The sequence below is a fragment of the Gopherus flavomarginatus genome, chromosome 4, assembly GCF_025201925.1.
Source record: "Gopherus flavomarginatus isolate rGopFla2 chromosome 4, rGopFla2.mat.asm, whole genome shotgun sequence".
NCBI classification, from domain to species: Eukaryota; Metazoa; Chordata; order Testudines; family Testudinidae; genus Gopherus; species Gopherus flavomarginatus.
In genome coordinates, this window is record NC_066620.1 from 189,004,642 (window position 1) to 189,030,780 (window position 26,139).

Consider the following 26,139-nt stretch of genomic DNA (forward strand, 5'->3'; position numbering starts at 1 on the left):
CTCTTTATGGATTGCCTAATAGAGTTTTCCTGGGTTGTTGCATAAGATGATTGAGGTTGCAAACTCACATCATACATCCAACTCCACCCCTCCATCCCCCCAGAACAAACAGGAGTTTCCTCCTCTAGGAACCATGAAGCATTAAGATCTGAGGGGTGGAGGGCAATCACCTTGAAGCAATGGACCATCCTTGTGGAGGCACTGGGCCACGACACCAGCTCTTGGCCCTCCTACTATCTGTATCCTCCCTATTCCCTGACTCCTTGACACAGTGGGTCTGTTGTGGTGTATTTTATTTGTGGTCCTAGCATTTCTCGCCCCAAGCCAGTGTTTTCAAAGTGTAACCCATGCCTACTTGGTGTGGGGCTCTGTCCTCCTCCTGTGGCACCTAGACCATCTAGAGATTGATGTCACTTGGTTAAGTGCCATGTGACTTTTAGCTCATGCAGTAGAGCAGTGGCTCCCAGACTATGGGGCACACCCCCCTAGGGGGGCATGGAGGAATGTCCGAGGGGGATGTGGTGGGGTCTGGGCCAGTCCCCACTCAGGGGGTGGGGAGGGAGCATCACATAGCCCCACTTAGCCCCCAGCTCCTTTCCAGCCTGTCCCCAGCCCCGGCTGCAGCTGTGGCCCTGGCTCAGCCCCCGGCCCAGCTGCGTACCTGCTTCCAGCCATTGGCCCCCGGTCTTGGTCCCCGGGACCCACTCACAGCCACGGCTCGGCCCCTAGCCCCAGCTGTGGCTCTGCTCCCGGCCTGGGTGGAGGAGTCACAGACACATTCTATTACTGGTAAGAGGGGCGTGAAAGAAAAGTTTGGTGACCACTAAGCTTCAGAGGTCCAGGTTCGATCCTGCCTGCTGACGACCGGGGTCTGTCGGCATTATACACACATAGAGGGAACCATGGGTTAAGTGATTCACCCAAGATAATACAGTGAGTAGCAGAGCAAGGAATAGAACTCAGGAGTTCTGATTTAACATTCTCTGCACTGCCAGCTAAGTCATATAGGCACAAAGTGACAAAAATACAGATGCAGGATTGTTTCTAAACAGAATGACTCTGGTATCCTGTTAGGCACTAATGGCATCACAAGTTGCTATAGCTTCTGGCCATATTTGAAGAGAGTGCTTTTCTGAAGTTATCTTGGAGCTCACACTCTGCATTTTTTTGATATTAGTTTGCCCTGTTCACCATACCGCTTGGCAGCAAAACCAAACACTATGATATCAGTCAGGTTTTATGTTCCTGCTGTTGTTGTTCTAATTTTAAAATTGTTAATATAAAAGGGACACTGTGAACTTGAAATATAGTTAATTTAAAAATAAATGAGTTGAAAGTAGTTTCAGGTTCTATCCCTACCCCTAATTCCCACCTTCCGATTTCTGTGATTCATATAATCATTTTCCTATTTAAAATAAATGTTTTTCTCTCCCCTGTTGCTGTGTGAAAGACCTTCACAAATAACAGGGCAAAGTATCTACGCAGCAAAACTAGACTAGTGTTATTACAATTTATGATTATATACTACAATTTAAATCCTATAAATGTGAAACAGATTATACCCTGTGTTATGTGGGAATCAAACTGAATGATCATAATGGTCCCTTCTGAACTTAAAAGTCTGTGTCAAATATGCACAAAGTGAACCAGCTGAAATTAAGGTCTCTTTTCAGCTTGTAGATTTTTAAGCTATCTTTTCAAATGTCACTATGTCTAAATTACAACATTTTTAACTCCAGTTTTTGCATATCATTTTGATAACACAAGATAGAACAAGGGATAACCCTTTGTTACTGTTACAATACTATATTATTCAGCAAAACAATTGCTTTTAAAACATTTTTTCTGTATCCTAAAACTTTGTTTAGACATCTCTAAACAACTATTATCTTGTTTGCTGCTGTTACTGTTTTATATAGATCTGTTTGCATCCCTTAATCATCATATCCATAATCATTTTGAGGACTATATATTAAATAAACTAAAAGCTCCATGGGTCCATCAACATTGTTTGTCACTCTTTTTTATCTTTGCCCATGTAGTGATGTATTCTCTCTCTTCTCCTGTGTTGGCTCATTCAGCTTTTGAAACTGCCTGAAAATATTCTTTAAATACTGATTCTCTTTAAATGATCCTGCTTCTAGCTTGTCTAAAAGCCTAGAGAGTCTGATGTAACCTCTCACCTTTAATCTTGCCTTTCTAATGACTGGCTTTTAAAGTTTTCTTCTTTTTGTGGGTTTTGGAGCTTAGAGAACCCTCCTCCAGATGTTTAGTAAAGTGACATACAGGCACTTCCCAGGATGGTTTGATGGCTGTAGTAGTTGTGGAAGGTGTTTGACTGGTGCTAGTTTAGATTTCTTATAGGCTCTGCCCTGATTATTGGGGGCATTTTTGAGCTCTAGCTAGTCTGTGTCTGTTACAGTGTGGACATGCTTTTCTGTTGCATCTTAAAAGATTGGGGGCCAGATTCTCTGCAGGTGTAAATCTGTATGGGCCCATTGAAGGCAGCAGAGTTGTGCCATTTCCCACCAGCTGATGATCTAACCCTGCATATTCTTTTCCATTTTGAGATTGGTGGGGACTATCTTATAACGTGAACTCTTCCTTTCTCATTAATGCCTTCTGTCAGTGGATGTGGGACACGGTTCCTCACATTGTGGTGGCTCAACTGGCATCAGAGCTTTTGCTGCCTCTGGAGACCTCTAGGGTACTGTGTGTCTCATAAGGCAAAATCCACATAGTTCCTAAGATGCACAGGAGAGGGTCTTGTGTCTGCAGCCTACTTAAGGTATGCAGAAGGACCCCAGCAGACAGCCTTGGTAAGGTGGGTGGGTTAAGGCTTTTCAGCAGTGTCTAGTCAAGTGGTCCCACATTACAAAATGTATTTTTAATCATTTCTTCTTTAAAAACAGCTAAAACTCCATAAAGAACTATGGGCTTTCTCCTCAGGTAAGGGGGGTGGATCATGGGGAGACTATGTACAGTTTTTTTATAACGCTGACAGCTCTGTGTGTGAGTAGACAGTTAAAGTCTCCTGTGCTCTGTGCGGGGCATGTCTACACTGCAACAAAAGATCCACGGCACCCAGTCTCAGAGCTCAGATGAACTTACTCTGGCTTCTGGGGTTTGGGCTGTGGGGCTAAAAATAGTGGTATAGGCATTTGGGCTCAGGCTGGAGTCCTGGCTCTGAGACCTGGCAAGTGGGATGGGTCTCAGAGCCAGGGCTTCAGCCTGAGCCCAAATGCCTACACTGCTATTTTTAGCCCTGAAGCCCAAGCCCCAGAAGCCCAAGTCAATTAAGCCGGGCTCTGAGACATATTGCTGCGGGTTTTTCTTTGTAGTGTAGACATACCCTAAAAGCTCATCCACAGAAACATGAGGCTTAATGTGGGAAGCAGTTTTTTTACACTCAGATTTAAAATCGGATTTTGACTCGTAACAAGGATTGCAATCTGCTGGAAAATAAAGACCAAGCCCCTTAACTATGCCTGTTAGTGCAAAATGGAGCTGTCACTCATGTCGTACAGCTGCATATTTGCTTTTAGATTCCTTTCATTGTTAATCTGAAAGCCTGCACAGCTCTCTCCTGCCTAAATCTCTGCTCCCACGTTTTGTTACTCCGGTCTCCGCATTCCAGTGGCAAAGGCTGCTTCACTTCTCTCTTTGTCCCCTCTTTACCTCTTGTCTTTGTGCCTTCTCCCATGTTATTCCCTGTGTGTACCACTCTGCCTTTATCCCTGTTCACCAGGGGATCAGTCTTGCTACTCATGTGAGTAAAGGTAAGCATATACTTAAATACTTTGCTATCTTGAGGCCAGAGTGCTTGGCACCTTTCAGGGTCAAGCTTCCAACACCCACCCTCTCCTCTTTCAGATCCCTCATTAAGACTCACTTATTCTGCAAAACTCACAAATACTAACCCTGGAGCCATTATTTAAGAAGAGACAAGGTGGGGGAGGAGGATCACAGAGAAAACCCTTCTGTGGCTGACCCCGTCCATGGGATTTCCAGGGCCTCATCCAAAAGTCCATTCAAATCAATGGAATGACTCCCATTGACTTTGAGCTTTGGAGCAGACACACCTTCCCCATCCCAATGCGTTTTGTATTGTCCATCTATTTAAGATCTTTGGGGCAGGGAACTATTTTTTGTTCTGTTTCTTGTACAGCATCAAGTATATAGTCAGCACTTAACTATTGATAATTTGCATTTGATCTTTTGCTTTGTGAGAGCATCTCAAAGTGATTATATATTGTAAATATTGAAAACAAAGGTCAAGAGAGCTTTTATGAGGACAGAGTTCTATTATTGACAACTCCAAGGGTTCAAATGTCATAAGTCAGCCCCCTCCAAATCATGAGTCTGATTTCAAAATCATAAGATTTTAAAAATAAAAATTTGGGGTTTGTTTTTATTTGCCTTCTGTTTTCTGAGATTTAAGTGCACTCAGGTCACATTTTAAAGCTTTTTTCCACCATCACAATCACTGAACTTTTTTTTTTTTTTTTTTTTTTTAATAAAAGTTGAAATTCTCACATAATCACAGGGTTCCAGGACCTAGGGCTTTAAGAAAAACACAAAACATTGTGGGACTTGGCAACACTGCGGTTCCTTGCAAAGACAAGGGAATCTTACTTTTCTATGGAGCTTGCTGTAACTGGGACACTGCTCATTCCCAGGATTAGCCATTGCCACAGCTATCCATTGTCTAAATGTAATTTTTCCTGTGGTACTTTTGTAGCAGGCAGCAGAGTGGATAATGAGGAAGAAGAGGAGGAGGAAGAAGAAGAAAGTTCAGAATCAAGTAACCCTCCTCTTTCTTATCAGATGAAGCCTCCTCCTGAAGGCTGCTGCACTACTGATGGTAAGAAATTCACAAGACTCAAAGTTTGGCAACTGATCCAATGGACTATTCAGACAAAGCTCCCATTGATATCAGTGGGAACTGGGGTCCCAGTAAAGAGTGCAGGATTGAGTCCAAACATCATAACAAGCACCTTCCAAGTGGATCATCAAAATTAGGTATATAGAAATTGCGGGGCTGTCCCAGTTTGTTACCTCTTAAACAAAACTAGAAAATTGGTTGATCATATGCTTTTGGGTGTCTTTGCTGAATCTTTCAAAGGAGCACTTCTGTGTCAGGATGAAGGAGGGGTCTAGCTAGCAAGTTGGAATCTATCCAGTTTTAAAAAAACTCAAGTTTAAAGTAGTTTCAGATATTACGCCTGCCAACTTTTGTGGTTTTATCACCTTATTTTCCCATTTAAAAATTTTTTTTCTGCCCTCTCCTGTGGCTGGGAGAAAGACCCACACGAACAAGAGGGAAAAGACTGTATCAAAACTGTAGAACTGCCCAGAACTGCTGTTGTCTCTTGTTAAACATATGCTTAACGTAATCTTGTTTATATTGTTAAATACATACAGTTCCATAAAATGTATATGTTGTGCAACATAGATGTGTTTCTGTTGCTGCAGAAAACTTTATTTTTACATTTCCAATTTTTTATTTATTCATTGTATTTCTAGCATTTGTTTATAGCTCTCTCAGTAGCTGGAAAAATATTGACACTGAAATTAAACCTGACATTAGGTTTACATTTTTTTTTAAATAAAAAGAGAAGTTGGAGTTTGTTCAATAAGGAAATTGTGAAGAATTAAGCAAAATGACCTTTGAGCTAAGAAATGTGTTGCATTTGTTTTTTTTCTAGGTTTCTGCCAGGCCGGTAAAGACTTGAGGCTGGTATCCATTTCCAGTGATCAAATTGAGGTGCCTTCGGGTTTTTTACTTGTTGGTGCTAAATCGCCAAATCTGCCTGATCACCTTTTAGTGTGTGCTGTAGATAAAAGATTCTTGCCAGATGACAATGGGCGTAATGCCCTGTTAGGTAAGTGTCCTTGCTCACCCTAAGTGGATGCTGTTTTGGACTACAGTCATATCTACTCTTGTTGCAAAGTGAATATGGTAGATCTTATTTCCATCATTTGTAGACAATAGTCCTCCCTGATTGCTCACAGCAAGATAACCTTTTAGAACTGGCTGTGTTTGCACTGGAAAGAGTACAGTGTGAGCCACTCCAATACAAATGCTGCATCTCCTTTTATCCTGAGAGAATGCTATGCCTCCAGCTGAAGGTTAAAGTCATTGTCAGGTCAGTTTGAATTACGGTTGCCTGAACTACACCTTCACTAACTGAGCTATTTCTGCATTGCTGCCTGTCTGTTACCTTTCTAAATACTGATATGTACCACTCCCCTTCTCAGATGCAGTTAGTGAACCATTGTGGCAGCTACCTGGAGTGAATCATAACATTCTGCTGTGCAGTTGCTGTTGGTCATTCGGGCCACAGAAATTCATAACCGTTTTTTAAATTATGATCCCTTTTGGGCAGAAATCAAGTCTTCCAATGTATTTGGACAGTCCCTAGCACAACAGGGCTCTGCTGCTCCCAGTTGGGGACTTTGGATGCTACTGCAGTATATATGTGTGTATACATAAAAATAAGAGTTACAAGTCAAAGTTTTGATTTGACACATAAGCAGACAATATTGTCTGTCTTTTCTTTGGTCTTAAAATAGAAAATATTTAATGACAAGGATAGTGGGGAAAACACAGGAATTTTGTTATTCATCAGTTTAGGTGTTTGGCCCCTGAACTGTAATTAGGTTCTGGTATCCAGTTGGCAGTGGTCACAGCCCTTCTGATAAGTTATGGGCCGATTCAAAGCCCATTTAAGTTAATGAGAGTCTTTCCTTTGGCTCAGGCCCAGTATGACAGTGGTGAAAAGCCTCTAACATCTGAAATCATATGGATGAATGAGCTAATTATGAACATGATAAAAACTGAAGTAGTTTGTGTGATTAGGTGAAGTGATATTTAAATCTACAAGAAAATTATGGGTTTTTTTGGTCACGCTTTTCAAGTTTAACATGTAGCATTTTATCAAAAATTGTTGTGCCTCTTCTGTGCAACACTGAGCTTTAATTATTAAAAGAACAAAAGAAAGAAAGTTGTCGTTGGGTTTGTTAGCCTTTTTGTTGATCAAGAAATGATCCTTGCAGTTTCACTTTTACCAACGCCAAAGGTTCTGATGTGAACTCGGTTGCTATCTCAATTTGAATAAGACTGAAAGGCATTTGGGATAACAGCATAGTGTGAAGGTGCATAATGTAACTCCATGTACAGTAATGTCTTTCGGCGTGGGATCTTCCTGACTTGGATTGGCCACAATAAAATTGACCAGTGATTGTAAAGGAATTAAGGGGATTGTAAATCAGCCAAGTGTTGTCATTTTAAAGATACAGACAGGAATGTTGTACCACTCAATTCATTCACTGCTAGCCCTATTAACAACTTAAATTCCCTTGACTGTAAGCACAGAGGAAGTAGTATATTTGTTAACTGCATGCTAAACAAGAACTGAAGAGGACAATAAGGAGCATTTGATAATAGCTCACTATTTTTTGTGCTACTCGTGCCCTCATTTTGCACATTCGATGCTATATTAGTTGCCTGTAAGCTATTTGTATGCTTATTTTTTATAATTTTATCACACATGAAAACTAATGAAGCAAACACTTTTGCTTTTGTGAAACATTTTAGCAAAGCTGTAGGGTTACCCCTGGAAAGTCTGGAATAAACTTCAACCAAAAAGAAGCTACATATTTAAGATCCCGATTCAGGCCACAGAAATTGCAAACAAAGGAACACTCCTGAGTCCTATAATCTGATAAAGAATAGGGTGCAGTTTATTGTCATCAGGGTAGCATGGTGGTGGTACAACAGTACACTAACCATGTTTAAGTAAATAAAGATTGTTTGGTTCTGTTCTCACTAGCTATGTTTTCACTGCAGCTGGGAGCAAGCCTCTCAATCTGGGTAGACAGCCTTGTCTATCAGGACTTGAGCTTGTCTTGGGCTGCATTTCGGGCTGTCAAGTGTAAGGGATCGGGTGGACTTGAGAGTCTAAGCTCCAGCCCAAGCTGCAATGTCCTTACTGCTATTTTTAGCATGCTAGCTCGAGTTCCACTAGCAAGAGTATATCTAGGCTTGCTCGCAGTGGCTGTATAAACATACCCATGTATGTTGGTGTGAACCAGGATTAACTCTGTTGCAGTCAATGGAATTATACCAGAGTAAGGGAAACTAGAATCAGGTACACAGTCTCACAAGCCAAACAGTTTTATTTACAAATAAAAGGTATAGTCTATGACAAATGAGTTTGTCTTCAATTTATTGTTTGCTGGACTAACATGGTAACCACTTTATCTTGCACTAAATTCAAGCTGATAACTGCAAAGGACTTTATAGAAAGGAACATAGGAACATAAGAACAGCCATAGTGGGTCAGACCAATGGTCCGTCTAGTCCAGTATCCTGTCTTCTGACAGTGGGCAAAGTCAGGTGCTTCAGAGGGAATGACCAGAACAGGTAATCATCAAGTGATCAACCCCCCTTTTATTTGATGGCTCTGAAAGAAGGGAACAGATTAATTATTCCTGAAAGTCTGGGTTTGAGACCATTTTCCTTTGCAAAGCCGTGAGTATGTGTATTTGTAAACAAAAATGAAAATGTTGCCCCAAAATATTTAGTAACTGTAGAGGTAACAGGCTCCATTTTCCAAAATGCTGAGTACTTACTGAGAGTCTATTGGAGCTGAAGGCATCTGGCACTTTCTAGGAGGTGCCGAGCACCTTACAGGATGAAGTGAAGTGTTTGTAACCCATCAGACACCTCATTTTCTTTCTTGGGTCAGTGGTGTTTGTGTAAAGGGGGAGGGTATTGTTCACTATTGTAGATTATCCAAAAGTAATTTATTCAGAAGGAAAACACACCCAAGAAATGTCTTAGTGGTTTCCAGGCTATTCTTGAGCTGGCTCCATATCAGTTTGTGGATATGCCTGTTGGCTATTTGTAGGCTCAGAAGGAAAATACACCTGAGGAGCGTCTCATAGTTTGCTGACGTTATCTTTTGACTCCTAGTCTTGTCTCCATGACAGGCTGTTGACCTGCCTCTGGGGCAGGTATAGGGTTGGTTTATTGATTATGGTAAAAGGTTGTATTATTCTCCTAGCTACCTGTTCATGTGATTTATGTGCCATTCATATTACATCTAATATTCCACTGGAAAGGCCCCCTTCTTGGAAACGTGTGGGTGTCTGCTTCAAGCACAACCATTTGTGTGTAATAGCACAGGACCCTTAATTTGTACCCTGAGAAGCTCCATTGCACCAGCTTATCTTTATTAATCAGAATTAGTTTCCTTAATTGCAAGGAACTCAGTATTTTGCCATTAAGAAGCCTTTTCCTTGTGCCTGGAGATCTGTTAGAAACGGATGGAGAAGGCAGTGTTGTGATTGGGGTCATTGTTTCCCCAACAAATGCAGCTGATACATCCCTCTCCCCTCCCCCCACAAAGTTTTATCCGTTTATTTTCCCCACTTTTCATGTCTTGAAGTGGGAATGTGAGGACAAACAATGCAGCTAGTGTCTCCTACCATCTTCCTCCCAGAGACAGAGAACAGCTGCACAGATCATCCCCACTTCCATTGCTAGGGGTAAGAAGTGTATTTATTTTAGTCCCTGGCTGGGGACAGAATAATATAGCAGAAAAGGTTAATTTACATATCGTTTGTAAGCCTGGTTGTAGATGAAAGGTTCCATTGTGAAGTATTGTATTGTTACTTCTATTGCTGGATGAAATGCACAGGGCATATTGTATACCAAGCAGGTTTTTTGGTACCCTAAGCAAAAAAAATTTTGGCTGCCTCCCACCCCAGCCCTGGGCTCTCACCTCCTGCCACCCCAGCCCTGGGCTCTCTCTCCCCCCCTGCACCCGCCCCAGCTGCCGCCCCAGCCCTGGGCTCTCTCCCCCCAATTCCCCACAGCCCCTGCTGCCCCAGCCCTGGACTCTCTCCCCCCCCACACACCTCCTGCCACCCCAGCTCTGGGCTCTCTTCCCTCTCCCACCCACACACCTGCAACCCCAGCGCTGGGCTCTCCACACCCCCTGCCGCCCCAGCCCTGAGCTCCCTCCCCACCCTCCAGCTGGCAGGGTCGGGGTAAGCAGCGGGGCTCCAAGGCCGTGCCTCAGCCCAGGGTTCCTCTAGCCAGGGCTCCTGCCTCCAGGACTGGCCAGGACCTGGGAGGGCAGAGCTGGGGGACTGCCCGGCAGGGGGCTGAGAAGCCATAGGACTGCCCCGGCAGGGGGCTGAGGAGCCAGGGCAGGGTAGCCCCAGAGGGAGCGGAGTCCTGGAGAGCGGGACATGGGCCCCACACGGCAGCGCCCCGCCTCTGTGGCCTTACTGCTGCTTCTAGCTGCCTTTCCCCAGTCCCTGGGCGGCTCGGGCCACTTTGCACATCCCCAGCTGCAGTGCTGGGGGCAGCCTCCCTGCAGCACCTGCCGGCGGCTCTGTGCGCACACAGGGCAGCCCCCAGCCTGAGTGTGGCCCGCTCGGAGCCTGCCTGGCCCAGCCACAAGATGTGGCGCTGCTCCTCCGCGGCACGAACCGCAGCAGCCCCAGGATGCCCCCCAAGCACGACGCACTGCTGCTGCCAGGGCTGGCTCTAGGTTTTTGCCGCCAGAAACAAAAATAAAATAAAATAAAATAAAAAGATGGCCAGAATGCCGCCCCTGAAAATGTGCGGCTCCAAGCATGTGCTTGGTTTGCTGGTGCCTAGAGTCGGCCCTGATACCAAGCTCATTATAATAACAAGCAGAACCGAACATTCTTGCCTGGTCTTCCAAAAACAAACATGGCTTCAGACTTCAGATGAAATTGGACTGAAAGCCCCTCCACACTGGGCCGGGATTAGGTTCGTGGTGCTGCAGTAGTGTGTGCAGACATGTAATGGTGGGTCACAGAAAGAAAGACAAAATGCAGTTGGTGGGTCACCTAATTAAAAGGTTTGGGAACCACTGGTCTATTTAATCAGTGAGCAGGGGCAGCATAGCCAGGGTCAATGCAAACAAACTTTTCCAAACTGTCCTCCTAATGAGCCTCAATCCTGACCCAGAGTGTCAATAATTGTACAGTAAGAAGACAGGTCAGTCTTCATGCTCTGTCAGTTGTTTGCCTCTCTACTTTAACTAACTGACAACTGGGTGTATTTGTCTGCTAGGTTGTGGACAGATTCATCCAAACCCATTTCATATAGACTGCTGAGGACTTTTCAGATGGTAACAACCTTCAGTCACTATTGATGTAGGTGAATTTGAACTGGTGACCTGGAGGTGAAAGGCTTTTATCCCCTATACTCTATGAATTGATCTCATGTTCTCTTGTGAAATCAGCCTTATGACATAGATAAATTAGGACAGCTGCCCTGAATCCCCTGACCTTTGCCCTTTCTATAATGTATGGAAGCATATTTGATTTAGTTTATTTATGAAACTACCTGTCTTTCCTATCAATTGCTGCTTCCAGACATTGGCATGTAAATGAAGCATGCGAAGAGAAAGGGAATAGTGAAATGTTTGAGTTCTCATCCTGCATAATCCCTGTTGCCATGTACTGGGTTATGAATAAGGTCCAAATGATGCTTTTTAAACCCTAGAGTTAACCATATGATAATATAAGTGATGTGTGACATCTTTATTTCACCATATTTGAGCACAATATCAACACTTGAAAACAAAATGAGATCCTCTTAGGATGTCTTATCAGTCAGAAAAGGGCTCCCAGTTAGTTGAATGTTCTCAGCTCCACTAGGACTCTCTTCTAATCCATATTTGACTGATAAAGGATTTCTTAGGTGCTCTTAATAGTTGACATAAAGTCATGTTGTGTTGTAGTTCTCAAGTTATAGCCAAAATATGCTAATGAAAAATCAGTGGACAAAGCTGACTGTCAATGAAAATAGAGTAGCAATAGGGGGACATGATAGGGATAGCTGTGTTGGAGGGAACTTGCAGCAGGGAGATCTCAGGAGAGTGCTGAGAAGCTGGTGGGTGGTAGTGAAAGGAGACTGTTTTGATTTTTAAAAGGCTTTTCAGATAAAAGAAGTTCTAAAATGTGTAGCCTCTGAGTCCTTTTCAAAGTGAGTGGTCAATATTAGATGCGTCAGAGACACTTATCAGCTCTTTCATGCATACTGAAATGATTAGTGTTGACAACATTAGGTGGTGTTATAGCCTTACTGTAGCTTTAAGTTGTTGTCTTTTATGTTACTATGTGGTGGTTTTCTGATCTGAGAGGTTTAGGAGGAAGTCATGCCCTGCCTATGTGTGCTGGAGTTGCTACTTGCAACCTTCCAATAAATTCCTGTGATTTTTATAAGTGAGTATTACAACTAATAGCAGCAGCTGGAAAATTACAGTGCTGTGGGTATGGACTTAGGAGCTGAAATAAGTTTGATCTATGGTGAACACCCAGTCCTGAAAGGGAAAAAGATTTGTACTGCAGGAGTTAAACTGATGACCATTAATCATCAGCCACTGCAGACAACAGGAGGTTGGTATGCTGCTCCCGATTTACAGGACAGATACTTCCACGTGGCAATATATCCTGGCTGCAGAAAGTACCTTTGCTTTATAGCAAGAGACATCCACTACCAGTACATGGTGCACTCCTTTGGTCTGTCATTCGCCTCAAAGGTCTTCACAAAATGCAGAGTGGTAGTAGTGGCTCACCTGTGCCACTTAGGTGTCCAAATTTTCCCTTACCTACACATTTGACTAGTAGGTGGAGCTCAAGCATCCAAGTCAACAGCAGCATCCTCATTATCAGATAGCTGTTCTCTCATCTGAGCCTGAAACTGAATTTAAACAAATCAAAGTTGCAGCTGATAGAGTGTATAACATTCGTAGGAGCAGACCTCAATGCCATAACTGTGATAGCCTGTCTTCTGGTGGTCAGGTTTCAGTCCGCTTTCTAAAATCCTATACTGTTACAGCAGTGCATTCCTGTTCACAACTACTGGGCCACATGGCGTAGTACGTATATGTAACTGCATGCAAGACTTCACCTTCATTGTCTATGGGCCTCGCTTCATTTGGTTGTTCTTCTGACTAGGCATCCTCTGGACATGCTTGTTTATGTAGCTGCATGAGTGCTTGAAACCCTGGGCTGGTGGCTGGGCCCTCGCAATGTATGCAAAGAGCTGCCTTTTCTATCTCCTGAGCCAGCTTTGACTCTGGTTACAGATGTGTCTACCAAAGGCTGGGGGTCCACCTTGGTTGACTTTGTGTGCAAGATCTGTAGTCACCCTAGGAAGTGTCTCTGTGCATAAATGTGCTGGAGCCCTGTGTGATTCATTGGGCCTAAGAGACATTTATGTCTACCATCAAAAACCATGGTCATCTGTACATCTCTTTTGCAGACATTATGCCATCACTCTGGCCTCTTGGGCCGATGGCAGATTGGGTAAGTAGGGATTGCAATCTCTATTCAGGTATCAGAGGGGTGGCTGTGTTAGTCTGGATCTGTAAAAGCAGCAGAGAGTCCTGTGGCACCTTATAGACTAACAGGCATATTGGAGCATGAGCTTTCGTGGGTGAATACCCACTTGTGTCCGATGACACCCGCGAAAGCTCATGCTCCAATACGTCTGTTAGTCCATAAGGTGCCACAGGACTCTTTGCTGCTTTTATAAATCTCTATTCAGATAATCCAAAATCCCTCCATCAGTAAGTGAGCTGCTACGGAGTCACCTGCAATGGAATATATGTGTTCACAATCACTTCAAGAAGAAAAATGGGCTACTTACCTAGAGTAACATTTTTGGTTTTTTGAGATGTGTTGTGCACATATACTTTCAATGACTGCCCCATCTCCTCTGCTACTTCGAACAATAATTTCACAATTAGCAAGAAGGAATGGAGAGGGAGGAGGCAGACACGTCCTTTTATGGTCCTGGCTCAGCATACCAGGACAGCTGGGGCGGATGTGCCGCCTAGTGGTACCCCTGCAAAAGTCTCTGAGTCCAGTGTATTGGGTGCACATTATGTGTGCAGTGGAACATATATGCAGTTGAATGTATATGTGCACAACGTATCTCAAAGAATAAAAGTTACTATAGGTAAGTAACCATTTTATCTACTGAAGGAGACTGGGGAAATCTACATAGTTCAGGAATCCATTGATCCAACTACTAACTTGTTAATGTATAATGGTAACAGGATTGTTTTGCTAGGAAGCTTACAGAGAATGATATTAGATCATCTGGGGTATGAAAAGACACTGAACTGTGTATCTGACAGATATTTTGGCTGGGCATGGCTGCAGATGTTAAGGACTGGGTACTTTCCTGTCTTACCTGTCAGGAAAAGAAAGTACCGGCAAGAAGAGACAGAATTAGGAGCACACCAACCCAGCAAGCTCTAGGTGTTCATACAGACTGACTTGGAAAGGCCCTCTGTCAGAAACACCAGCTGGAAATTGATATTTGCTGATAGTGTCTGACACCTTATGCTGTGGTGTGACCACTGAAAGATAGACTCATAGACTCATAGGTCAGAAGGGACCAATATGATCATCTAGTCTGACCTCCTGCACAAGGCAGGCCACAGAACCCTACCCATCCACTTTTATAACAACCCCTAACCCAGGACTGAGTTATTGAAATCCTCAAAATTGGTTTGAAGACCTCAAGCTGCAGAGAATCCACCGGCAAGCGACCCATGCCCCACGCTGCAGGGGAAGGTGAAAAACCTCCAGGGCCCCTGCCAATCCGCCCTGGAGGAAAATTCCTTCCCGACCCCAAATATGGCGATCAGCTAAACCCTGAGCATGTGGGCAAGATTCACCAGCCAGCACCCAAGAAGGAATTCTCTGCAGTAACTCAGTTCCCATCCCATCAAACATCTCCCCACAGACCATTGAGCAGACTTATCTGGTGATAATCCAAGATCAATTGCCCAAATTAAACTATCCTATCATAACATCCCCTCCATATACTTATCAAGCTTAGTCTTAAAGCCAGAAAAGTCTTTTGCCCCCACTACTTCCCTTGGAAGGCTGTTCCAGAACTTCACTCCCCTAATGGTTAGAAACCTTCGTCTAATTTCAAGTCTAAACTTCCTTATATCCAGTTTGTACCCATTCGTCCTCGTGCCTACGTTAGTACTAAACTTAAATAATTCCTCTCCCTCCCTAACGTTAACCCCCCTGATATATTTATATAGAGCAAGCATATCCCCCCACAGCCTTCTTTTGGCCAGGCTAAACAAGCCAAGCTCTTTGAGTCTCCTTTCATAAGGCAGGTTTTCCATTCCTCGGATCATCCTAGTAGCTCGTCTCTGGACCTGGATAAAAGGACTGAGACAGTTACAGATGAATTGATGAAACAAACTGCATCTGCAGTGATCAGGAGAAAGAATCTGAATCATGGTTGCTATAGGAGGTTTTCTGACAACTCCAGATAACCAAGGTGAGGACTGGAGTTGCCCACCCTGCAAGTAATGGGAGTGTGGAGAGAGTGCACCACTGGCAATTTGTTAGCGAAGACCAGTGAGACTGGGATACTAAGTCATCATTTGTCATCTTGGCATAGAACACAAGCATGCACTCACCTATCCATTACTCGCCTTTGAGGTTATTTTTGGCCTCTGCACACTCATGCTTCCCTGTGACTTGATGTTCAGGCAGCAAGAACTGGCAAGACCCCGTGCTTCTATGCAGGTGGGTGATGTGGTGGAGTCTTATATCAGTGACCTGAGGACAGCATTCCAGAAGGTAGAGGAACAGATTAGTTGGAAGCGAGCATGTCAGATACAAGATGCCAGAAAAAAGGAAAATTGTGCCCATCCAGGAAAGAGAAAAAGTGCAGCTATGCAACTGGAAAAAACAGTCTGGAAAAAATCCCCAAAGTACTCCTTTTTGGAGGGAATGTTACACAGTGATTAAGAAATTAAACAGCTTATCCTTACTGATACAAAAAGCAAGACCTTGCCACTTTGTAGTGCATCAAAAACTAGTGCACACATTCATTGAAAGAAAGAGGAAGGCAAACATTGAGGATACCAAATAATTATCCCAGAAGGATGCAGAAATGATTTGGAGGTACCCCTAGCAGGTTCCTGTGGCTCATAATGGGAGGCCAGTTGTGAAGGAGGAATTGCTGGGATGTTCTTGGGACCTTAGCACACGCTGTCTTCAGCAGACAGTCTGTGTACAACAGATAGAGGACATGAACCCTGCAGTCACTGATAAACTAGATCCAATTATGAATGAGATGTCAGTGACTGAATATAGGCCTTTAGTGGGCAGACCAACACAGAAACCCCCATGGATGGCAGACTACCTGGGTTCCTAGGAGTTACTGTTATTTAACTAGAGGGGGGGAAAGTTGTAATGGTTATTATAGACAGCAACTCAACCAGTATATGGTGCTATATCTTTATCATAGTGTTAAGGTGTTGTGTTGTATATGTTATGTTGTTGATCTGACATATGGGTTAGCAGGAAGTTCAGGCAGGAAGTTCAGTCCTGCCTGCTTGTGCTAGAGTTGGTACTTGCAGTGTTCCAATAAATCCCTGTGAGAAATCCACACCCCTGAGAGACCAATCTAGCCCGTGGTGTAGACAGCACTAGGTCGACGAAGGAATTCTTCCATTAACCTAGCTACTGCCTCTTGGGAAGGTGGGTTACTTATGCTGACGGGAGACTTGCTCCTGCAGGCATAGGTAGTCTCTACACTGAAGCACTGCAGCGGTGCAACAGCTGCAGCTGTGCTGCTGTAGCATGAAGTGTAGATGAGCCCTAAGTGAAGATTATGTTTCCTAATTGATCTCACGTGGCTAAATGAGATTGCTTATGGGACCTTTAAGGGGCTATGGAACCTTTCAGTGCGGTCTCTGCTAGTTTGAGTCTGGTCCAGGTTGTGGTCAGTGATCTATGTGAGTGACTTAGGAATTTTAGTAGGAAGCTGGTCATGGAGCACAAAATCTTTTCAAGTGTACCACAGAGCAGGCACTGTATCTTGGTAACTGATCCAAGTGGCTGCTCTGTGGCGCACATGAAAAGATTTTGTGCTCCATGACCTGCTTCTTACTGGACAGCTGTTTCTATCACCAGTTTTGGCAGCCTGGCAGTCAGTCTCAGCAAACAGAACAGGCACAGACGACACTGTCTTGCTGTAGGAAATGGTTCCCTCTATGGTCAGGCTTAAAAAAAAATCTGGGTAGGTGTCAGTGTAGGGAAAAGTTCACTGCTGCTGGCCATGCTTTCTGTGTTCTGTGGATGAACAAGGGATTTCATTCTCCAGGTTTCATGAACTCTGAATCTGATTAGAACACATGTAACACTGTACAGCTTTAATCACATTGGGTTTATTTGTGGTTCCTTTTACTGTTGCCTTTAATTACTGAAGTAACTGAAGGTTTTCTCCTGTTACTATTGATGTTTGTGTGATGTTAGACAGATGGTTTTGTGATACCTGGTTTAATATGAAGGCTTATGAAGAGTGCTAATTTGTCCTAGTGTTATAAGTCATAGTGACCTTTACTAACCTATATACCAGAACCTGAGATGTAACAGTCCTATTTCAATACCCTTTAGCTCCAACACATAACCAGCAAAAAGACCTAGTACCCTTAGATACCAGACCAACAAGGGATGAATTTTGGCCTTTAATACATTCTGCTGAGCCATTACGAGGCTAATGAGGAGGGTAATCAGATTTGTAAGCAAAGCGAACGATACTTTTCCTGGTATTCTTCTGAACAAGTGTTTATAGAGCATTATATTTCAGTGGCTGTGCTTTTAGTTTACCTTAGCTCAGTAAAACAAAAATATTGTCAGTTAATTTGAAAACGTAATTTGTGTGAAAGATGTCCTTCCCTGTTATCACCTATTGAATAGGAAGCCTCGCTTTGCATCCATTGAAGCCAAGGAGAGTTTTGCTATTGACTCCAGTGGGTTCAGGATCAGGCAAAATTGTAGCCTTGTAAGGAGAGTTGGTGCAGTGCTGTGCCACTCCGCAGGGGGCTGGGGGAGGGGTTGTATCTTAAACTCCTCCCTGAACCTCTTAACAGACAGGATGGGTGAATAAGAAAGATATGGGCTGACTTGTGGATAGCTCTGAAGGCAGCAGTGGCCAAAAAGCAAAAAAAAATGTGGAGATGTATGAAGACTGGGGTAGAAAATATTACTGAAAATATTATAATGATGCTATATAAATTGGTACATACTCACCTGGAATAATGGGTTCAGATATGGGCACCTACCTCAACATAAATAAATCAGAAATCAAAGGAGTTCAGAAGTGGGCTAAGAAAATGATTATAGGCATAAAAAAACTTCAGTATAGAGAGAATTTAGCAAGAGTGTGACTCTTCAATTTAGAGGAGAGGTGAATCAGGTGTAAATGATAGAAGGATTCAAAATAACAAATGGTGGAAAGTAAAACCATTCTTATTTACTCTTATAACCCAGAAAACAAGGCCATTCAGTGAAATTGAAGAGTAACTAATTTAAAACTAATAAAAGAAAATAGTTTTACTGTATGAGTAATTAATCTGTGGAACTTATTGCAGCAATATATTGGCCCATGAAAATTTCAGTACTACATCATACCTGGGCTCGGTGTAATTCAATATCCTGTCTCCAACTGTGGCCAGTACCAGATGCTTGAGAGGAAGGTGCACTCAACCTCATATTAGAAAGATGTGGAATAATCTGCTCCCTACATTAGGTGTCTTCCTAACCCTGATAGTTACTTCATGGCTTAAGCCAAAACCTATGAGGTTTAATATCCTTTCCAAAATATGTTAGCATTAACTATGATAATTCTGAATATTCTTGTTATCTATATAAATGTCCAGCCACTTTTTTGAATCTTGCTAAATTCTTAGCCTCAGTGGCATCCTGTATTAATGAGTTCCACAGTTCGTTCACCCATTTAATGAAAAAGAATTTCCTTATACTGGTTTTTAATTTGCCATCTTTCAATTTCACTGAATGTCCCCTTTTCCTTGTAATATTAAACAGGAAACAGAAGCTCATGATCTACCTTCTCTAGACCATTCCTTATTCTTTGTCCATTTATTGCATTCTTTCCTGTTTATCTCCTTTCTAAGGTAAACAATCTCAATCTTTTCAGTCTTCATATGAGAGTGTCTTCTCAATCTTCGTATGAGAGTTTTCCCATGATTTTCCTTGCAAAGATCCTAGGATTAAAAAATGGATTAGACCTTTATGCGGATGGTGACACATCCACATGCGCATTAGATAGGATTAAAAGAAAGGAAAGGAAAACTTTGATTCTTCAGGGCATAAGCCATATATTAACTGATGAGGGAGTAGAAAGAAATGTCCATAGGAACCAGTTATTCTATAACTGCCCATTTCTTGTACTAGCCTATGTGGAGTGCTGGTCTGATCCATTTTGACAATTCCTATGTAAATACATTACAAAGTAGCAAGAAAAATAAGGCTATCCCAGACCACAGTACAAATTAACCAATCAGTGTCAATCTGCCCATCCCCCCCCCCCCCGAAGGAGTGCTGTTATGTATTTAAATAACAAATAGAGCTCAACACCTGCTCCTTGGGGCTCAATCCTACGGGGTCTCAGTGTGAGGAATTCCCATTTAAGTGAATGGCACAAAGTCCCTGGGAGTTCTGTGTATGGAGCAGCTATCCCATCAGGCCCTGAGCTCTTTGGCACAAGCAGGGAGCATGTCTCCTTCAGGCTCCGTGCAGCCCCAAGCACTTTGGTATCATACAGATAAATAATAGTTTTTAAAACAAATTCTGTGATATTGCAGATGGGTCATGCAGACTAGCCCCCGAATTTGGGAAGGTTGTCTTAAATCACGAGGGATTTGCTATACTTTCTCCTGAAGGCCCTGACCCAGGAGAGCAACCCTAATAAGGAAAGCACTTTAAAAATGTGCTTAAGTGCACGTTTAAAGTTAAGCACTTGCTCAGTGCTGTCTTGCATAGGGATAGATTTAAACACATGCTTAAGTACTTTCTAGTCAGGGCCTTAATAGTCTAAGCCTTTCTCTACGCTACTTGAATGACAAAACTTTTGTCATCACAGGTGCTTAAAAAAGCCCCCCTGAAAGACAAACGTTTTGTGGCAGGAAGTGGCAGCATAAACGGCTCGTTGTCGGCAGGAGTGCTCTCCTGTCGACAACACGAACCCCGCTTGTAGGGGATGGAAGTATTTTGTTGGCAAAAGTGCTGACAAACAGCGTTTACACTGCCTGATTTTTACGCTAAAAGCTGTGTTGTGTAGACCAAGCCTAAAATGCCTGTTTCCATTTCTATGACCTGGGTATGAAGGTATCTGGAATGTTTTGAAAGTGGTCTGAAATGAAAAATATAACCATAGACAATGAAAACAAGGTATGTATTTACTAACCGTGAAGCTTAATTTAGGAAACCTGATGGCCAAGTGCAATTTGGAGGGTTTGACTTAATTTTTTTAGTAAGAGAATGTTTGTATCAGATGAATTATTTAGAACAAATGCTCACCATCCCAGGGAAGTGTTGTGTCTACATATTACTGTCACCTATCTTACCAGATCTTTTGTACTGTTTATTTTATCAGGTTTCTCTGGCAATTGTGTTGGCTGTGGAAAGAAGGGCTTCTGCTACTTTACTGAATTTTCCAATCACATCAATCTTAAACTGACCACTCAGCCCAAGAAACAGAAACACTTAAAGTATTATCTGGTCAGGAATGCACAAGGAACTCTTACCAAAGGATCTGTAATCTGCTGGAAAGGGGCAGGTGAGATAATGAAGCTGTCTTGTTGGAGCTCTGGTTCTCATCTGCAGAGCTTAGATAGCACAGAGATTAGTGTCTGAGAAAAGCCTGAGATAGACAGATAAACAAAGGAGTCTTTAAAGCTAGGTGATTACTAAAGAGCAGCTGTAGAAAGCAATTGTCTAATAAAAAGATGGCATGTTTGACAAACCGTTAGTGCCCGCTTTCCAAATATCATAGCAACTGAATCAAATTAGTTCATGTTCTAAATTCTCAGTTTAAATTTACAAAGATAAAGCTTTTGTATTGGTTCTCAGTGGAAGGGTCTTGTTTTCTTAGAGTTCAGAGGCCGACAGGCTTCGTCTGGTCCTTGTTCAAGCACTTTGTTCCAACCTCCAGAGAGTTCTGGTCCCCCGCTAACCACCACAAGTGAGCTTGTTCCAGCACGAAACCCAAATGCTCCGGCTGGGACTCAACAAACAGGTAACTTGGAGAAGAGGAACCCTTTGGGTTACTAAATGTGTGTGTGTGTGTGTGTGTTTGTGTAAATAGAAACACATAACACAAAATGAATAAAATGCGGATGTCTCGGTTAACTAAATCAAGTAATTGATATAATAATGTCATAGCTCTGAAAAAAGAAAGTTTAATAGTTCTTTGAAGGCTTTTTCATTACAAGCAGTTTTTCAAAGTTATTGATGAGGAGTTGACAAATAGCTTAATGGTCAGAAAATATTTCTCTTTTGGAGTCAGTGAGCTTCTTCATAGCTAGGGCAAGCCAAATCTTTGAGATCCAGCTGTTGTAAGGTGATAAAAGTGGACTTCACCATTTTGCAGCTGTTGCTTATCTAGGCACAAATGCTTTGGAAATCAGTTTGTTTATTTCAGTTTGTTCTTCTGATCCATTTTACGATATGAGTGGGAATCCTCTTTATTACAGAGGTTATATGGAAGTTAGGTTAAAAGCTTTTGTTTTTTTCTTTTGCTGTTAAAGGCATTGGTTTATTTTTTATATTTCAGACATATTAAGGTCAAGGTTTTCATATTTAACCCCCCCCCCACCATATCTTCTATGGTTAAAAATATTTATTTTCTGAAGGTTTGCTTTTCTGTTTCCTGGAGTGAATAGGTAGGTGTTTACTGATGAAAGGTGAAATGATCTCTCTGCATTTCCTCCTAATGAAATCATCTGTCCACTGTCTTGTGAGTGTGATGGGTATTTGTATTTTGAGAACTGCAATAACTCTATTGACATTTTTTTTCTCTCTGTCAGAGAGGAGCCTGAACTCCAAATATATTAAACAGTTAAGATTTGGAAACCTGGTGTTTATTGAGAACAAAGCATTAATCCCCCTAGGACGTCACTGATGTGTGTATATTTTCAAAAGATGAAAGTAGAAAAAGTAAATAATTATAAGCAGAGTTATGGTTAGTCAAATCTACCTATTTATTAACATGACACTGTCAACTCCTGATAAATAAAAATATGTTTGGAAAAAAATGTAAACTCAAAATTTTGGTTGAGTTTATTTGTATTGATACAATGCTTGATTCTTTTAAGGCCATTCTTGCAATGAGCTTCCCATGGAAGCAGGTGGCTTCATGCTGATAGGCTGAATGTGAATCTGATTGCAGGACTGGGGCATTATCCACATATAAACCCCAAGTAACTCCAGTGAAGTCAGTGGAGTTACACTATTGTAAAACTGATATAAGATCCAAACTGGGCCCACTGTGTTCAGTGCGGTAAACACTATGAGGTGATCCTCAGGTGATGTAAATTGTCATCGATCCATTGAAATCAGCGACTAATTGATCAGTTCATTACACCACCTGAGGATCTTCCTCTCTAATCATTTATTTAAAATAACTTTTTTTTTATGGCAGGCACAATATCTGATCATCTCCCATCAACAGCAGCATTAGGTTCAACTGTTTACAATGGCAAAGATTCTCCCAAACAACAGCTGGTGAAAAATAACCTGCCAGCTCTGACAAGACCATCAATCTTAGGTACCTTTGAACTTTGTGTTTAAACAATCTAAATAGTATATTCTGATTTGGTTACTTGAGGGGAAATTGGAGTATTCTGTTTGGCATAAATTCCTGTTTCTGGATTAGAATATTACCCTAAGAGTCATTGTGTTAATAAAACTTTCAAGGTGTGTTTTATGTATTTTCTGACACGGCTTCTGTAGAAGTCAGAACAGTAATTTATTATTTTTATTTCATTTTACTCTTATTTTAGTTTGAAAAGAAAGCAGCCTTTACTCGGTGTCCAGACTCTTGGAAGGATTTGTCTGTGTCAGTTTTTTATAGTCACTCCAGAACAGGTTTTATATATCAATTCCAGGAAAGCTTTATTCTGACCAGTCAGAAGCTGCTTATCAAAGGATGCAGTCCACATTGGGAAAGATCATTGCACTTAGACATCTAGCTCCAGAGTTTAAGACACTGTTCACATTACTCTTTGGACTGCACCAGGAACAATATTGTTTTTAAATGGTTGTCCAGAATGGTTCTGTCTGATCTGTGATCGCCAAATTTTTCTGCATGAGCACCATGGAGCTGCTGTTTGGGCAGGAAAACTCTTAATAGCCGTATCATAGCCAAAGTCAGATTTGAGGTTAATTTTAGGTAATCTTCACTGAATTACACTGCCAGCATGCCTCATCCCAGTTCAGTTTCCAGGCCCACTCAGTCCTTCACCACTTCACCTCTCTAAGTGAATGGGCACTTGCTTATTAGAAAATGGACTGATCTCACCTTCTCATTTCACAAGGAAAACTATCAGATGTCAGTGAATTACATAACCCATGTGAGACCTGGCAGGATTTGGGGATTTGCAAAAAATAAATACATTATATTGATTTGCTCTTCTTGAAATTGTGCCTTCTGCTTTGGATTATGCTGGAAAGATAAGTAATTGAAAGTAGAACAAATGGCCATATATTGCCCTCACGTGAGGAAAATATAAAGGACAAAAGTCCAACTTTTTAGTAGATACTAACTCTATGATGAATCTTCAAGTGAATAACTTTATTCCAGATCTGGAGGCATGCTAGTTCCGCACATAGGTTGTAGTTTATTTTTATATGATATCTTTTACAAAGAAAATGTCATAACCTTTTTTTTTAATCTATAAGACTCAAACTCAGGTTTTGAAGTATACATGGGTATAACCATTCTGTTGTCAAGATAGCCTTGACAGTGTGAATAGATGTGCTGGTACCTTGGCATATTAAGGTAGGATGAGACTAAGAGCTCAGTCTTACAGGATTCTGAGCAAAACTTAGAAAACCCTTAACATCCACTGGTCAGAAATGCCCACTGGTAACAGTGCAAGTTCACCATTCTGGAAATTTGCAGAAATGCACAGGAAAACACAGGAAATCAAAGACCAGTAACTTCAGCAGAGAAGTGGCTCAACATGGTGATTGGTAGTACAAACAAAGGTGCCGGAGCCAGCTGCTGAGTCTCTACGGCTGCCAACCTTGAATATCAGAGAAATAGAGCTGATAACCAGTATGGGGTGGCAAAAATAATGATGGTGGGTAATGTTTTCAAAAGCTCCTAAGTACCATAATGTTTCAATGGGATTTAGATTCCTAAGTCTCTGAATGCACTTTGTCAAATTTTATCGAATGTCTCCTAATTGCTAAATCTTCTCATTTTAAGTGTTGTATCTGGACATACAAGGAATAAAACATATATGTTCTTGCTTCCAGGGTAAGAACATATTAATGCTATACTAGTATCGTTTTCCCAGAACTCACAGTGCTGTAAAATAGATGAACTGTGCTACCATGAATCACATGTCCCTGCCCTGGAGAGTTGAAATTATTAAGGTGTAACACAGTACAGTAAAATAAAGGTCATATACAGACTAGCGAGTCTGTGTGCATGTTTGAGGCAAACTAGTACAATAATTAACGTGTATATAGGGCTTGTCTATCAAATACCATGTTGGACTGTCATGCATGTGATTTAACAAGTTAAAAATATTCCTCCATTTTGCATATTAATAATTTTCTGATGTATTAATATTACCCAGGCACTTTAACAAATCCAGGGCCTCCTAAAAAGCGCCACAAGGGATGGTCTCCAGAGTCACCATCATCGACTGAAACTTGGAACTTGCAGCCTAACCTGCAGACTCCAAATAGAAATAAAAATGGTAAGTTGAATTGTTTTGTCTAAAAGATAATGAGTGATGGGTGAGATTTCACAAAGTATTTAGGAGCCGAAAGATCCATCTAGGTGCCTCAGATGATTTTGAAAAATGCCTCAGCATCTAACTGCTTTGAAATCAGCCTTGTAATCTACTAGCTTTCTTTGAAATAGTCTTTTTATCTCCTGTTTGGAGTATGACTGCTGTCAAAAATGGGACATTGAAAAAAATGATACATTTTGGTGATTTTTAATTTCCCTCATTAGGTATTTATAGCAAGAACATTCCCTTGGAATCCCTGAATATGTTACTATAGTGGAAAAATGCAAATCATACATGTTTGCTGTTGATAAAGCCACGCCTGTCCATATTATTGAACTCATGCCAGCATGTTGTTTTTTATGCTCATTTTGCAATCTTTAGACATGTGTGATACTCAAGGGCTTGGAAATGTAATTATTACTCCAAGGAAGCCAGCATAATAAATATAAGCTTTATTAGCATTTCATGAGTCATTTGTTTTGTAGTTGTAAAAAGAATGGAACATTGATCTTGAATGCAGATGCTGTTAGTGTTTAATACTCTTCATCAAGAAAAACAACGTTCTGAATTTATTTGCATCAATATGATAATTCATTAACATTATGAATTAATTCTTAGATGTGGGAGGCCTATCATGTTTGACACATTCTACTCTGGTGGGACCAGTCTCTTCTCCAATGGTGGCCTCTGGAGAACCAGTTTCTGTTCCTGATAACTTGCTGAAAATATGTAAAGCAAAACCAGTTATATTTAAAGGTAAAAAAACTATCCATGTGTGTAAGAGACATGCAAAGATATTGGCCTGCTTTTATAATTTAGGGAAGAAATTTTAAACACACTGGACGCAGGCTTAAAGGCAATTTAATGTATTTTGAGAACAAACTTGTATAGGATTTTACATGTACAAACATTAATTAACTTGATAATTATAAGAAAAAACCCAACCAATCAACCCACCCCTCAAAAAAACCTAAAACAAAAAGCAAAGCTCCAAAGAGCTCAAGGTTGTAATCCTGCTCCCATGCAAATCAAATGCTTAATTCCCATTTAATGCAATAGGAACAAGATTGGTCAACAATTAAGGAGTGTAAGGCCATAAATTAGTGCTTTGGACTTTGTAGATTTAAATTTGTGATGAGTACTCTGTGTTTACATTTCAGTCTAGACTAAAGTAGACATTATCTACATCACAGTTCTATCAGGTACTTTAGGAACACCTGTAGTCTTTGTTTGGGTTGGGATGGGGGAGTATATGAAATTATTGCAGCTT

General features: G+C 41.6%; 1 protein-coding gene across 11 annotated transcripts in view; it reads left to right on the forward strand.

Moving 5' to 3' along the window:
- Positions 1 to 26,139, forward strand: part of GREB1 (growth regulating estrogen receptor binding 1) — a 168,547-nt gene that overhangs the window by 84,258 nt on the left and 58,150 nt on the right. For 10 of the 11 annotated variants that reach the window (XM_050950525.1, XM_050950526.1, XM_050950532.1 and 7 more), the window contains exons 3-9: positions 4,742 to 4,864; positions 5,709 to 5,885; positions 20,498 to 20,680; positions 20,996 to 21,139; positions 22,544 to 22,669; positions 24,711 to 24,833; positions 25,488 to 25,625. In XM_050950525.1, the coding sequence (XP_050806482.1) occupies positions 4,742 to 4,864; positions 5,709 to 5,885; positions 20,498 to 20,680; positions 20,996 to 21,139; positions 22,544 to 22,669; positions 24,711 to 24,833; positions 25,488 to 25,625 (1,014 nt within the window). Of the gene's footprint in view, positions 1 to 3,760; positions 3,780 to 4,741; positions 4,865 to 5,708; positions 5,886 to 20,497; positions 20,681 to 20,995; positions 21,140 to 22,543; positions 22,670 to 24,710; positions 24,834 to 25,487; positions 25,626 to 26,139 lie in introns of those variants that run through there. The other variant, XM_050950531.1, reaches the window with a different exon arrangement.